The sequence below is a fragment of the Dermacentor silvarum genome, chromosome 1, assembly GCF_013339745.2.
Source record: "Dermacentor silvarum isolate Dsil-2018 chromosome 1, BIME_Dsil_1.4, whole genome shotgun sequence".
Taxonomy (NCBI): Eukaryota; Metazoa; Arthropoda; class Arachnida; order Ixodida; family Ixodidae; genus Dermacentor; species Dermacentor silvarum.
Genome location: NC_051154.1, coordinates 437,542,203 through 437,555,966, shown reverse-complemented (window position 1 = coordinate 437,555,966; position 13,764 = coordinate 437,542,203). Strand labels below are relative to the sequence as shown.

Below are 13,764 nucleotides of genomic sequence, written 5' to 3'. Positions count from 1 at the left end.
TTATGGGTGCGGATATTTTTTTTTCTTTCCGGGGTGTTCTAATTTGGCCTGATACTTAAACGCAGAAAAATACGTGTATTGGTTCGTTTGGAATACTGCGAAAACTTGATATTGAAGTTCGAGCCGAAGCGCATATAGAGTAGTATATTATTCGTTGGAATATTCGCACTGGCTTATCACGTTTTAAGTTTCCAAGCTTTAACATTTTTCGTAACGCGTGATGACTCTGTGCATTAGTGGAAAAGTTGCGCCAAGAGTGATCCTTTGGTACTATCCTGCGTCAAAACAGCATTTTAGCGGAAAAGGGCACAGAGTCTGCGCCAAAGCAAGCATTAGAACGAAAGCCTCGTTCCGTTGACGTGGCCTCGCAATTGCAACTAAATCTAAGCTATCATTATCATCTGGAAGTCAACGGAGCAGCCAGAGCCATAGGTATAGCCAATGTCGTTCCTGCGCTTTCTCATTTATCTCGGGTGGGCATTCCATTCTACCGCTGCTGTTCTTCCTTCGTTTCCACACTTTGTTACCTAGATCACTATTCCTCGAATCGGCTTGGCACGAAACTCGCTCATGGAGGAAGCCTCTGGTTAGCTCCAGTTGAACATTTAGCTGTGGTGATTGGCAGCACTACTTTAGAAATATCTTATGCACACTCAACCACCGACAAATCTATATTTGCTTATTAATCGTAATCTTCCTTGGAATGCTGCACGATGGAAAGTGCATATTCTGTGGTTGTAAATTAAGCAGTTTTCGTATGTTGCACTGCACAGTCATGAAGGAGCAATTGTTCACATGAGAAGAAAAAAAATATGTGCTGATGTCTTCAGCGTAACTGCCGTTTCGTTTCACGCGTCCTAGAACATGGTCGAAGTGAGATGCCCTAATTAGACTCTTTTTTTAATACTTGGCATTTCGCTTGCTTTATGCGTGCGAAACGCTCAACTGCTGAAAAAAAATGAAATGGCTCAAGCGAATTTATACTGAGATATTAGCATAAGTAATCCTCTTAAATGGTAATGAAAGCTATCTGGCAATTTTTATCCCAAATGCTTCTCAATGATGCGCATAAATTTGGCTCTGCTACATTTATATATTGTTCTAGGTAAATTTGAAGCCTTAAAGGTAAATGTGGATGTACTTACATTGGACACTGTACCAGAACTGTTTGTCGCTACGCCGAATCAGATTTGTCTGCACCAGAACGGGAAATTGATGTCCCATCATTGCATTATTAATCACTACAAATTTGCAACGTAGTGAGGCCATCGGGAACCAGAAAGACAGTTAAAGCAAACTCTTCTTGTTTCTGGGGTTTCACGTGCCAAAACCAGTTCTGGTTATGAGGCACGCCATAGTGGAGGGCTCCGGATTAATCTTGACCACCTGGGGTTCTTTAACGTGCACTACAACGCAAGCACACGGGCATTTTTGCATTTCGCCTCCATCGAAATGCCGCCGCCGCGGCCGCAATTCGAGCTCAGCAGCGCAACGCCTTAGCTAACTGACCAACGCGGCGGGTAGTTAAAGCAAACTCACGCATACTCTCAATAATTCCTATACTTCCCCTAGACATCATGCTTCACATATTTAACTTGCCAGAACCGCACAAGCATGGCAGACACCTGAAGGTTTTGAGAGGTTGCCGTCATTGTACAAGAGTGCGCAGTCTAGTCCAGTTTCGGAGAAGTGCTCACACTGATCAGCTCGGTTCTGTTTCCAAAAGAAAGACACATAGTTCAGAGTAGTATATAAAGTGCGAAAAAAATTGCAGCAGACTGTTGTGCTTGCCAAAAAAAAGCAGAAATAAGTGGTACTGACCACGGCAACCGAGGAGCTAAATTTTTGTTAGTTGAAACCATTTGAAGCCACCGAAAGACTAAGGGAAATTAACGGTTTGCTTTATTTGACATGTAGAAAATCATAAGGAAAAGAGGAATCACAGCGGAACCAAACCTTACATCCTCTGCATTACACGTGCAATGCTTTACCATTAAGCTACTACCGCAGCCATCATTCCATCAACTGCCTTGAGTGTACGTGCTTCTGTGTGCTACAAGATTAGCCCTGCAAGACTCATGGTCATGGCGGCGGATGTGAAAGTCGTTTAACCGTAGGTATCACATAGTACGTGACCTTTGGAGCAGGTCACTGGCCAATAAACCTTTGTATTCTACCTCATCACATCAAGGCTGTCAAATTCAAGGCACTCGCTACGCTATGAGCAAGAAGAATAAGAAGATCCAGTGGGCTCTATGTTATTTTGTTGGGGGGAGCCGGATCCATGTCCTCCGCATTATGCGTACGATGGTTTACAATTACGCTACCCACATTTTACTGTGTTCGAGCATCGAAAATAATATTTTTGGTATATCAGCAAACTCTCTTTCATTTTGTGCAGGCAAAGGGTCCTTCTGAACATCACAAGTCCGAAACGGACACCGATCAGGAAATGTCTTCGTAAATCAGTAAGCAGCCGGACTGACACTTGTCGACTGGGTCCCAATTCGCGACTTTTTTTTCATAATATATTGAGTGTATGAAGTGCTTTTACATTTTTGACAAATTAGTATACCACTCATTGCTATGCATGTTTTATTAGTTTTATTATTTCTTTTCGCATGAAAAATATGTCGTGTAAAAGGTTGCCGATTTCAGAAAAGGGACACCTCTATGTAAACTGTAATTCAGACTTTATGGAGGCGAAAGGGGGTTGCTCACTTACTTGTAGGTAAAATCATAGGTAAACGCTCCCTTCAATTATCTCGCTGAAATGTAGTGAAGACACATTAGCACAATGCTGTGGATTTCAGTGTTTTTACATATTTGGATGTTTTTTTTTGTTCTGAACGTAATCAATATACAATAGTTGAACACCCTCATGCTTTTAGATTTCAAAGTAATCGTTAGTTATCGATAAACAACTAGTTCCGAGGAGCAGACTCAATTCTCATGACCTCATGAGCTAGCATGTAAACATACGCTAGTCCTTTCTTTCGTTTTTGCTATTTTTCTGGCTTATCAGCACTCATGTACTTTATTACTATTTTTGTTTATTTCCCAATACTACAAGCCAGATTGGCGCAAGCAGAAGTGGAACGTGATATAAAAACAAACGAAAAAAAATGTGGATGCCAGACATACAGCACTAATAAACAAAATTTAGAAATATGAGTATTCACACTGACAAATGAGCCGGGTTATATTTCTGCACCTGTAAAAATAAATATTTAAGCAAAAAGCAGACTAATGTAACAACATATGTTGAAGTGCCTTGCAAAAATCAGTGGCCTCAAAACAGTTTTAAGAAGGGCGTTCCAGTCGGAAATCGTCCGTCGGAAAAAACTGTGTAAGTGCATTTCTCTTTGAAAAAAATCATTTTCAGTGCATGATCATGCGTGTGTCGAGTCCTTCGGGTACTTAAGGGTTGGACATATGAAGGTATGGTCACGTCTAGTTAACATTTTAGAATATTACGGAAATACACTATGCGAGGATAACTTCTATGCATTTGTAATATTGGAATGTAGTTATCGCGCATAAGCTTAGTAGGGGAGCCGTTCAATTTATATTTCCCATAAATGTGACAGCTTTCTTTTGTAACATCTCTAGCTTTTGTATATCCTGTTCAGTGTGGGGTCCCAAATCATGGACGCATATTCTATTTTACACCTGGCGTATGTATCGCATGCCAATAATCTGAGTTTTGTAGGAGCTTTTCCTAATTTCCTAAAGGCTTTTCCTAAACGCAACTTCCATATGCTGATGCACAAATGGCAAACATGAGCTGACTAGGATAATTTTGAAGTGAGTGTAACGCCTAAATATTGATGTTTAGTTACCTGTGCTATTTCTTGATTCTAAAGTGTATTGGAAAAAATACTAGACGGTACGTTGCGTATGATTCTTAGACGGTTTTTTGACCTTCACTTCCGTGTCCAATGTTCGACACCACTGCTCCACATTCAACAACTGGTTCTGTACAAGAACACAGTAATTTTGGCGCACTAATAATTCAATTAATTCGTATACATACATTCAATACAGCAAGAAAACAAGAAAACAGTACACTGCTCTGCGACAAACTTCAAGAGACGGGAAGGATATCGTAACCGTGATCATCCACCATAACAAGTTCGCTTCTATTTAGCAAATACCTTGGCACCCAATTCACAATAGAGCAAGGAAGAGTAATGAATTATAGTTTATGCAACAGTTATACATGTGATACTTTGTCGAATACTTTTCTTAAGCCCATAAACCCATCTATTTGCCCTGAGGAATCTAATGCCATTAAAAAAATCCTGTTGAGTGGTAAGTAGCTGAGTCGTCGTGGATATTCCCTTAGTGAAACCGTGTTGAATACGGACAAAATGTTTTTGTTAGACGAGACCGAGTAGAACCAGCTATGATGGGTCCCATAAGTTTAGAACAAGTTATGGAACATGCTTGAGTGAAGTGAAACAAGACCCTGGCTTCAAGAGTGATGTTTGTGGCATTCTGGAATAATTTGAACATAAATCTGAACTTTGCATTCCTCATTAGGCTCTTTGATGGCACCAAATTTTGCAGTTTGTATTAAAGATTGCAAGTTAAACCATTCACGTCCCGCTGCGAGCTCACAAAATTTGAGCGCATTTAGGAGCGTTAGAAAACGTGCTTTTGGATTGATTTGTAGCACAATTATTCGCTACAGCAGTCTGGCAACGATAACTGGTGACAAAATGAAATTTCACCCCTAGCAACGGGTTTTTCTGACGAACGGAGGCCAATCTCGAAGGCCATGCTTGTGTACTACAAGCGCTAGAAGCAATTGCAGGAGGTAGAAATACATCATGGCCACCATGTGTCGTTTATTCAATTTGCATTTCATTGGTCAGCCCTAGCGGTCAGTGGGGATCGATACCCAGAACTTCCACCAGTAGCACCCAGCACTCCACCGCAGCAACAGACATAGATTCAAAGAACATTTATTCAGGTCCTTAGGAACTGCGTTGGGACGCCCCCTTTTAGAGCCGAGTTGAGTCCATAGCACTCGCGGGCTGGTGCCACGCAGGGACCGGAAGCCGCTTCTAAGGGCTTCCTCCCAGTCGTCTTCTTTGTTAAGCTCTGTGTCGCGTAAAGCAAGACATTAAAAAATCATGGAATTTTATGTGCCAAAACCACCATCTGATTATGAGGCACGCCGTAGTGGGGAACTCCGGATTAATTTAGACCACCTGGGGTTCTTAAACGTGCACTTAAATCTAAGTACACGGGTGTTTTCGGCATTTCCCCCTCATCGAAATGCGGCCGCCATGGCCGGCATTCGATCCCGTGGCCGGGATTCAATCCCGCTACCTCGTGCTCCGCAGCCCAACACCATAACCACCGAGCAACCACGGCGGGTAAGGCAGGACATTGCCAGAGCATATGAGTTAATGAACATTACGCCTCTCACCAGTCTGTATGGTGTTTAATAAAGACAAGGGCATCATGTTAACATCTTTTCAACTCAGCAATATTGAGCACGCCCACTAACGATGGAATCAACAAACATGCCCTCGAAAGCTATCTTGAACGTATTCCCGCTTCTACCCACAACGCATAAATAGTTGAGCAAATAAGGCAATGGTGTTCTGTGTCGACTGACAATTGGCTCGATTGTATTCTTTACGCGAAAGACACGAAACAAAGGCCGGACATTGCGGTTCGATGTTGGGCGGGAAGTGACTAAACCTGCCCCTCGAAGGGAAAGATCCCGTTTGGAGCATCCTGAAGGCCGACGACTGCGGTCGACTGAGTTTAGGGTGAGGATGTTTAAATAATCCTCCGCCAGAGATGATAATGAATCTCGTGGAAAGTGAGGAGCGAGTCCCTGTACCTCCCGGCGTCTTCGCCTGCGAGTCCGCCGGGAACGCGGCGGTGAGCTAAACCTCTATCACGGTCGTGGGCAAACTCATTGGCGTTGTGAACTAGAGCACTGCACGGGCCGATTTTTGCGGCACGGGCCCAGCCCGGGCCCGTTTTTACATTGGGCGGCCCGCCCGAGCCCGATCAAAACTTTTATGGCGAGACCCGAGCCCGGCCCGGGCCCGGAAATAATCTACGTTACCCGCCCGGCCCGGCCCGCCACCCCTTTACCTTAAGCCCGAGCCCGGCCCGAGCCCGACTCGAAACCGGTCCGAACCCGGCCCGAGACCGAAAAATACATGTTTTTCAGAGTTGAGAAGCCCGAGAATAACTCGCAGAAAGCCCGAGCCCGGCCCGGGCCCGCGTCAAAAAACCCGAGCCCGGCCTGGGCCCGGGTCAAAAAGCACACGCCGTGCCCGAGCCCGGCCCGAGCCCGTGAAAAAACTCCTCTACGCGGCCCGGCCCGGCCCACGGGCCTGGCCGGGCCCGGGCTTTCGGGTAAGCCCGAGCCCGTGCAGTGCTCTATTGGGAACATCGGGATGTACGTTGGCCCCCATGTGGGCCGCGAACCATTTTATTGCGTGACCGCCGCTTCACAGCGTGATCATAAGCTTCTCAAGTTTTTGTGACCGTCTCATTATTTTTGCTTGTTGCAGCACCACAGAAATTTTCCGTGCTTACAGTGCTCAGTGATCATAGAATATAAGTAGATACTAGCATATTCTTTGATCTCATTTCACTTGCAGCACTTGGGGGCTGGAAATTTTTGGCTAGTGCTTCAAAAGCTGAATCAATGAATAAAAATATGTGTGCAAGTGTTTGTCTGTCATTCTTCCGTAAGCAGAGCTTGCTCTTGGAATCTGTTTCATGGGTGTGCAAGTTGTAGTTTCATTGGTACAAATCAATACTGCATCATCCTTTGCAGCACAGATTCTACAGAGCGCTAATGTTTACACCGGCTATGCAATTCAGCCGAATATAAATAAAAACGAACATCCGGCAGGCATCCCTTAATGGTCCACGGTTGGTCGTGCGGATGTCTTACGGACATTAAGCAATGAAAACATAAACTATACCCTCGAAAAAACTTCAATAGAAATCTCTGTTGCTCTTATACGAAATATATAGGTCCAATAAGAAAACCTGCAGGTCCCACAGCAGAATGTACAGGTCCCATAGCAAAGTGTACAGGTCCCATAAGGATTTTTGCCGGTCCTGTATCAGGGCAATACAGTGTTCTATAAGACAAAATCTTTTATGGATCCCAATTGAAGCAATAGAAGTACTGATATAAACTTGTATTGGACAAATAAAATGTTTTACAAGCACCATTAGATGCAATACAAGTAGTAATCACGATTTAAACTTGTATTGGTAGCATTGCTTGGCAGGAAGTCAACCAAGCAAACGCGCTAGACATCGAGCATGAAGGCAAAAAAGGCGTCGCTTTAATAAAGGGTTTATGTGTTCCAAGCTGTTTGTTTCATTGAGGATATTTGGGCACCGTTTGTTGTTTCACTGCGTAATTTCGTAGAGATCATAGCTGGCCGCCAGCAGACCTGTAGGGGTAGAACTGTTGGGGCTATACATAGGTCACGATTCGGATTCTTTGTATAAGTGCTGTCCTGTGTGAGCTGATCGTGGTTGCTGCTGTTGCCTTGCCAAAACGCTCGAAGTTTGGGAGGTTGCACGTAGAAGGATTCGCTTTAGAATAAACAATGCAGCCTTGTTGAAGAAACCACTTTGGTACACAGTGCTACTGTCGACGCCAATACAGTTATCAACTTTATTAGTGTGTCAGGTCTATCGTTTATTAATCCAATAACAGGAAACCTATAAAAGCCAAACAAAATATTTCTATGATATTTTTCCCAGAGTACTTCCTGCGTCCTTGGAACAGCCATTTATCCGTTGCAGCCATCCGAGGGACATCTTTAGGACTGCCAATGTGTATGAGCCTTGTAGTCCTGCGGATGTCCGCCGCACATCTTTCGGCGATCTGCGGACGTCCTACGGATGACCAAAATATCCAGAAGCGGTAGTCCAGTGGACGAGAGGAGTCCAAATTCCCACTGGGAAACTGCTGCAGCTGAGCCCGGCGCCTTTTGAAAATTAGCACAGTTCTACTGCCACTCGACCAGCTCATTGGCGTTGCCCGCCATATTTATTGTTCTGAATTAGCCACTCCCTTGCTCGGGCCTTTCGGAGGCGAGCATGCCGTAGCTAGCGCTGCCTGTGTACTTTCAAGAGACGACACCCTTTTAAGTAGGGTAGTCATACTATCAGCAAGTTGTTTAGTCGATTGCTGTATGCTTTCCAGACAGAGCCTTGCTGTTGGACTCGGTCTCCGAGAGCCGCACTTCCCTTGCGGGGGGAGGCCCCACGTTTGCCCGGGCACCCCCTGGAGAGGCTGCACCGGCGGCCAGCTGGCGTGATGGAGAGTCCACGCCTGGAAGCACTTTCCACGCTGGAATAACGTGGCCGCCCTCCTGGACCATCTGTTGCTGCGTCGAGTAACCCGTTGGGCTTGCTTTAACACGATGTTTTTGTCATGTGTTAACAATAAAACTAGCTTTGCGCCGGCAAAATAAATATTGTCGCTGTTGCATAGTTGCGACACGTGCCATGTGTGCCGAATACGAAAGCACTCAGTTGGAAGGTTGGAACATGAACGTTTATTGCTTCCGCCAGGGAGCGTATATATGCAAAAATGAGAGGGAGGAAGAGAGGGCAAGGGAAACGATAGCAGAAGAAACTGCACGCGCCGCCAGCGCTTGCGAGGCAGTTTGATTGTGACTGACGTCACTCTACAACATCTCTCCTCAGATCTGTGGAGGGAATAGCAGCGGCAGGATTAATAGCTTGCGATTTAGTTGATGTGGCCAACTGGTCTGCGAGCACATTGCCCTCGATGCCTCTATGACCAGGCACCCAGCATATTATTACATGTCTATGAGATTGGTAAATGTTACACAAGAGTGAGTAAAGCTCAATAAAAACAGGATTTTTATGCTTTTGTAAAGATGTTAGCGCTTTCACAAGACTTAACGAGTCTGTGAATATTATTGCTTTGTCTAGTTTTAATTTATATGTTTCACCGCAGACAGTACTGCGTATGCTTCTGCTGTGAAGATACTTGTTAAGGGGTTCAATACATCAGATTTAGAAAAAGAGGGGCCAACAGCCTTTTTGCCTGAAGCCTTTTTTGCGAAGGAAACTGCGAGGCCACTGGCAGCGCCTGTGGGACGCTGAAACAAATAATAAGCTTGACTTGATAAAGCCACAGATAGGTATTTGGCCCTCTGCAACGAAAACACGGCGAACTGATGTCCTATTCTGTCGACTCAGAATAGGACATACATATGGCACCCACAGTTTTTTGCTGACTCGCGATGAACCACCAACCTATGGTAGATGTGGTGACAGGCTGACCGTCCTCCATGTCCTCCTTGAGTGTCGGGAAGCCGAAACGGAGAGAAGGAAACATTTCCCTGTAGCATACCACTACCATATCCCTCTTCATCCCATGATGTTTATTGGTGAACAACCTCTTGTTAATATCAAAACAGTCCTCAGTTTCTTGAACGATGTTGTGCTACATGTTATTAGCCCAATAAGTTCGTAGCGCATCCTCTCTCCAGAGCATGCTGCTGTGATAGTTTATTTTTATAGCACATGCCTTCAGGCCCTTGTGTTTCAAGGGCTCTGTTTAGGCACTTGCGCTTCTGACCAATTCTTGCATCTGTTATATCTTGTAAATCGTGTCATTCTTCCTCAATGCATTCTTCATTTTCATAGTACACCTCATTGGTCACTGCCATGATTTTATTACATGTATATTTTACGCACTTTACAGCGATTATTTTTAGGCCCCTTTACAGCCACTCCTTATGTACTTCTTAGAATTCATCGCTCCACTGCAAACTCACAAACACTGACTCTTTGGCCATAACTGGCCCTTGCGCCATTAAACACTACACATCATCATCATCATCATCATCATCAACATCTCTCCTCTCTTAATACTGGAGTCGCTGTACTGGTTTTATTTGACGTGTAGAGCGCCGCAAAGCATGGGGTGGGCTGTCGGGTTCATCCGTGGCAGCGTTGCTCGCTGCGAGTTCCGGTTGGATTTCATGCTGTGGTTCGGGTATGCACCCTTGTTCAGCTGACGGTCTCGTCGATTGTGAGTAGTCACTAGGAGTACCTGTTCTTGATGCTCGATTTTCCGCTTCTTGATCTGTAGCAAGCAGTGGCGTCGAATTTTTCCGCTTCCGCACCTTGTCAACATGTCGTCATACTGATCCGGCCGGCGTTCGTATGGCAACCATCCGAGAACCTATTTTGGACTGTGCAATTCCTGGCGTCCATTTCTCACCCGTTCCGAAGTTGCGGGCGTACACGGCAGCTTCAGGTAATGACAGTTGCCAATCGTCTGCTTCGTTGGCTGGCCCTGCGTGTACGGGAGGAAAAGATGTATCTAACCGGGATCGAATTTGATATCCGAAGAGCAGCTCTGACGGTGATTTTCCCAGAGTGGTTAGGCGTCATCCTGTAGTTGAAAAGCAGCCTGTTCAGCTTATCATCCAACCGCCCCTCACCAATGTTTTTGAGGTCGTCCTTAATTGTTCTGACTGCCCTTTCTGCTAGACCGTTTGACTGGGGGTGATATACGGCTGTGCGCCGATGCGTTATGTTGTTCTTCTTGACAAAAGTAGCGAACTCGTCACCGGTAAACTGCGCTCCATTATCCGAGACGATGGTTTGCGGCACGCCAAATCTGCAGAAGATACCGCGCAGGCAGTTGATACTGCACGAAGCGTTGGCTTGTCGGAGTGGCACAGCTTCAATCCACTTGCTGTATGCATCCACGATAACGAGTATCATGTTCCTTGCAATAGGAATGTCAAAAGCGATATGAACCCTTGCCCATTTTTCAGCAGTAACGGGCGAGCTCTTTGGCGTTGCTGTAGCCGGCATGGGCAGGTTTTGAACACAGTTCTGACATGATGCTGTCACGCTGTCACTCTTGCTATGTCGCGATCTAAACCTGGCCACCAGAATGACGATCTGGCGACCGCCTTCATAGAGGACGATCTTTAGTGCGTCTCATGCAAAAGGTATAAGACGCGACGTCGCGCCTCCGTCGAAACAACTACTCGACAGCCCCAGTAGAACAACCCGTGAGCCATAGACAGCTCCAATTTCTTGTCAAATAATGGTGCGATATTCGTGTTCAGCCCTTTGCACAGGAGGGCCAACCGTTCTTAGTGAATCGCATTAACTTGACTCAGAGAAGGGTCACCTGCAGTCAACTGCCTTAGCTCCTCAACCGACACAGTTCCCTCGTCAAACCCAGCCAAGACTAGCAGATAGTCTGGTGGATCTGCTTCTGGTAGTTTCGGCTCAGATGTACGTTGCGGCAGTCTACTAAGAGCGTCGGCGTTGAAAAGTTGCTTACCAGGACAGTATTGAAGCTGATAGCGGAATCCGCCCAGGTACAGTGCCCAGCGCTGTATTCTAGCGGCTGCCAATGCTGGAGTTGGTCGGTCCGCCTTCAACAGGCCCAGGAGCGGCTGGTGGTCGGTGACCAAAACAAATTCTCGGCTTATGAGGTAATCGCGGAATTCGGACACTCCAAATACAAGAGCAAGGGCTTCTCTCTCAAGCTGAGAGCAGTTCTTCTCAGCCCTTGTTAACGTTCTAGAACGGAAACCAACGGGTTTGTTGATCTTTCCCAATGCAGGGAAAAGCACGGCACCTATTCCGTCCTGTGAAGCGTCACACTATAGCTTGAGGGGTTTCTCGGGATCATAGTGAGCCAGCACTGCCACTCCCTAAGGCATTGTTTTGGATCACTAAATGCTGTTTCTTGCGCATGTCCCCAGAACCAACGTGTGTTGTTCTCCAATAACTTGTGCAGCGGTGCAAGTAAGGAAGACATGTTAGGCACGAACTTCGAATAAAACATAATCATGCCCAGAAACGACCGCAGCTGCTGAACATTTTGGGGTTTGGGGGCTTGCGCGATTGCTTCAACATGCTTCTCTATTGGATGCATACCTTCACGATCGATTTTATGACCCAGATACGTTACTGCCTCTTGACGAAAGCTACATTTCTCAAGTCTGAGCTTCACTCCGTGCTCATGAAAACGCTGCAGTATTTCTCATAACTTGCCGGCGCTGCCATGCATTTCCGATACCAAAACGTCGTCGAGGTAAGCTTGAACACCTGTCAGACCCTGCAAAACTGTTTCCATTTTCCGCTGGAAAATAGCAGGCGCAGAAGCTATGCCGAACACCAGTCGGTTGTAACAGAACAAACCACGGTGTGTATTAATTACGCACAACTTCCTTCTGTCCTCATCGAGGGGAACCTGGTTATAGGCGTGTCGTAAATCCAGCGTACTGAAGCAGTCCCTCCGTTCAGGCATGCGAAAATGTCATAGATGACTGGCAACGGGTACTGCTCCAGTTCACAGACGGGATACAATGTTACCTTGAAATCGACACAGATTCTAACCATACCGTCTTTCTTCATGACAGGAACAATGGGGGTAGCCCACTCGGCGTGCGTTACAGGTGACAGTATTGCAAGCGTTACGAGCCTATCAATTTCTTTTGAAACTTTGTCGCGTAAAGCAAATGGAAGGGAACGGGCCTCACAAAACTTCGGCGTGGCTCCTTCCTCGAGCTTCAAATGGACAGGGTGTCCGTCGATTTGACCCAGCTCGGTGCTGAAGACGTCTTGGAACTCTGACAGGACAGCATCCATGGCTGGGGTACGGCTGCTTCCTGGACCAGGACCTTGTTGCACTGATACGTTGATTACCGAGGATCCGGCATCGCTGAACTTGGCAATCAAATCTCGTCCGCAGAGGCTCGGGCCTGAACAGTTCAGGACTATCAAAGAACTCTTGACCTCCTTGTCGTTATGGAACACCGGCATACTCAATTTCCCCAATACTGGCAGCTCTCCAAGATAACAGGAGAGTTTGATGCATGCGGGTGTTAATGGCGACCACTGTTCACGGTTTTTCTCAAACAGCTCTCTGGACACGACACAGACGGGTGAACCGGTGTCCACAATCATGGGTACGTCAATGTGACACCATGTGAAAGTAAGACGAATAGGAGGTGACAGCTGACCTTTCGATGGCGCATTAATGTCCAAATGTGCGCATCGTCCTCGTCTACACTTTCCCTTTTGACATCCGTTGTTACTGCGAAAGCTTCTCTTTGCCTGCATTGTGAACGTGCCTTTAAGCGTCCTTTCGGCTCGTCGTTTTGGCACATCTTGGCCAGATGGCCGTACCCACCGCAGCGGTAACACCTCGCTTTAGCCCAGCCGCAAGCGTTCCTGTTGTGTTTCTTGCTTCCGCAATGTCCACATTCTAACACCGACTCATCAGCATGCGCTTGGCCTGCATGAACCTTGAGCACGGGAACAAGGTCGGCAGGCATCTGCTTTGTATTTTTTTCAGCTGCTTCTGCCGATATGGCAATTGCTTCAGCCTCCCTCAACGTTAACTCCGTTTTCACTAGTCGCTGCTTCTGCAAAGCGTTTGACCTGACTCCACAAACGACCCTGTCGCGAAGCATCCGATCTAGCATGTCACCGAAATTACAGCCATCCACAATTCGGCGAATTTCAACGATCAACTGTTGAATGGGCTCACCTTCCAATTGGCAGCGATTGAAGAACCGGAAGCTCTCCGTTATCTCATGACGCTTAGCGTCGATGTAGTCATCCAAAACATTGACTGCTTCCTCGTACGTCAGCGAGTTAGGCTTCCTCGGTGCAACCTGTCCTGAGAGCACTTGCACGGTGCGCGTACTTAATGCAGCTACCAGCAACGCCCTCTTCTTT

General features: G+C 46.3%; 1 protein-coding gene across 1 annotated transcript; it reads right to left on the bottom strand.

The window, feature by feature from the left end:
- Positions 1–10,187: 10,187 nt before the first annotated feature.
- On the bottom strand, positions 10,188–12,669 carry LOC119448689 (uncharacterized). Its single transcript, XM_049660791.1, has 3 exons — positions 12,561–12,669; positions 11,354–11,476; positions 10,188–10,345 (listed from the first exon to the last, which is right to left on the bottom strand). Exons 1-3 carry the CDS (start codon positions 12,667–12,669, stop codon positions 10,188–10,190), a joined length of 390 nt encoding a protein of 129 aa, XP_049516748.1.
- Between the last annotated feature and the right edge of the window lie 1,095 nt (positions 12,670–13,764).

Excerpts from the sequence above, each read along its gene's own strand:
- LOC119448689 (XM_049660791.1), bottom strand. The coding sequence starts at position 12,669 with ATGGATGCTGTCCTGTCAGAGTTCCAAGACGTCTTCAGCACCGAGCTG. Across the intron at positions 11,477-12,560 it reads AGGAGCCACGCCGAAGTTTT|ACCACCAGCCGCTCCTGGGC; the intron begins GTGAGGCCCGTT and ends TTTTGGTCACCG. Across the intron at positions 10,346-11,353 it reads TCAGCTTCAATACTGTCCTG|GGCCAGCCAACGAAGCAGAC; the intron begins GTAAGCAACTTT and ends CCGTACACGCAG.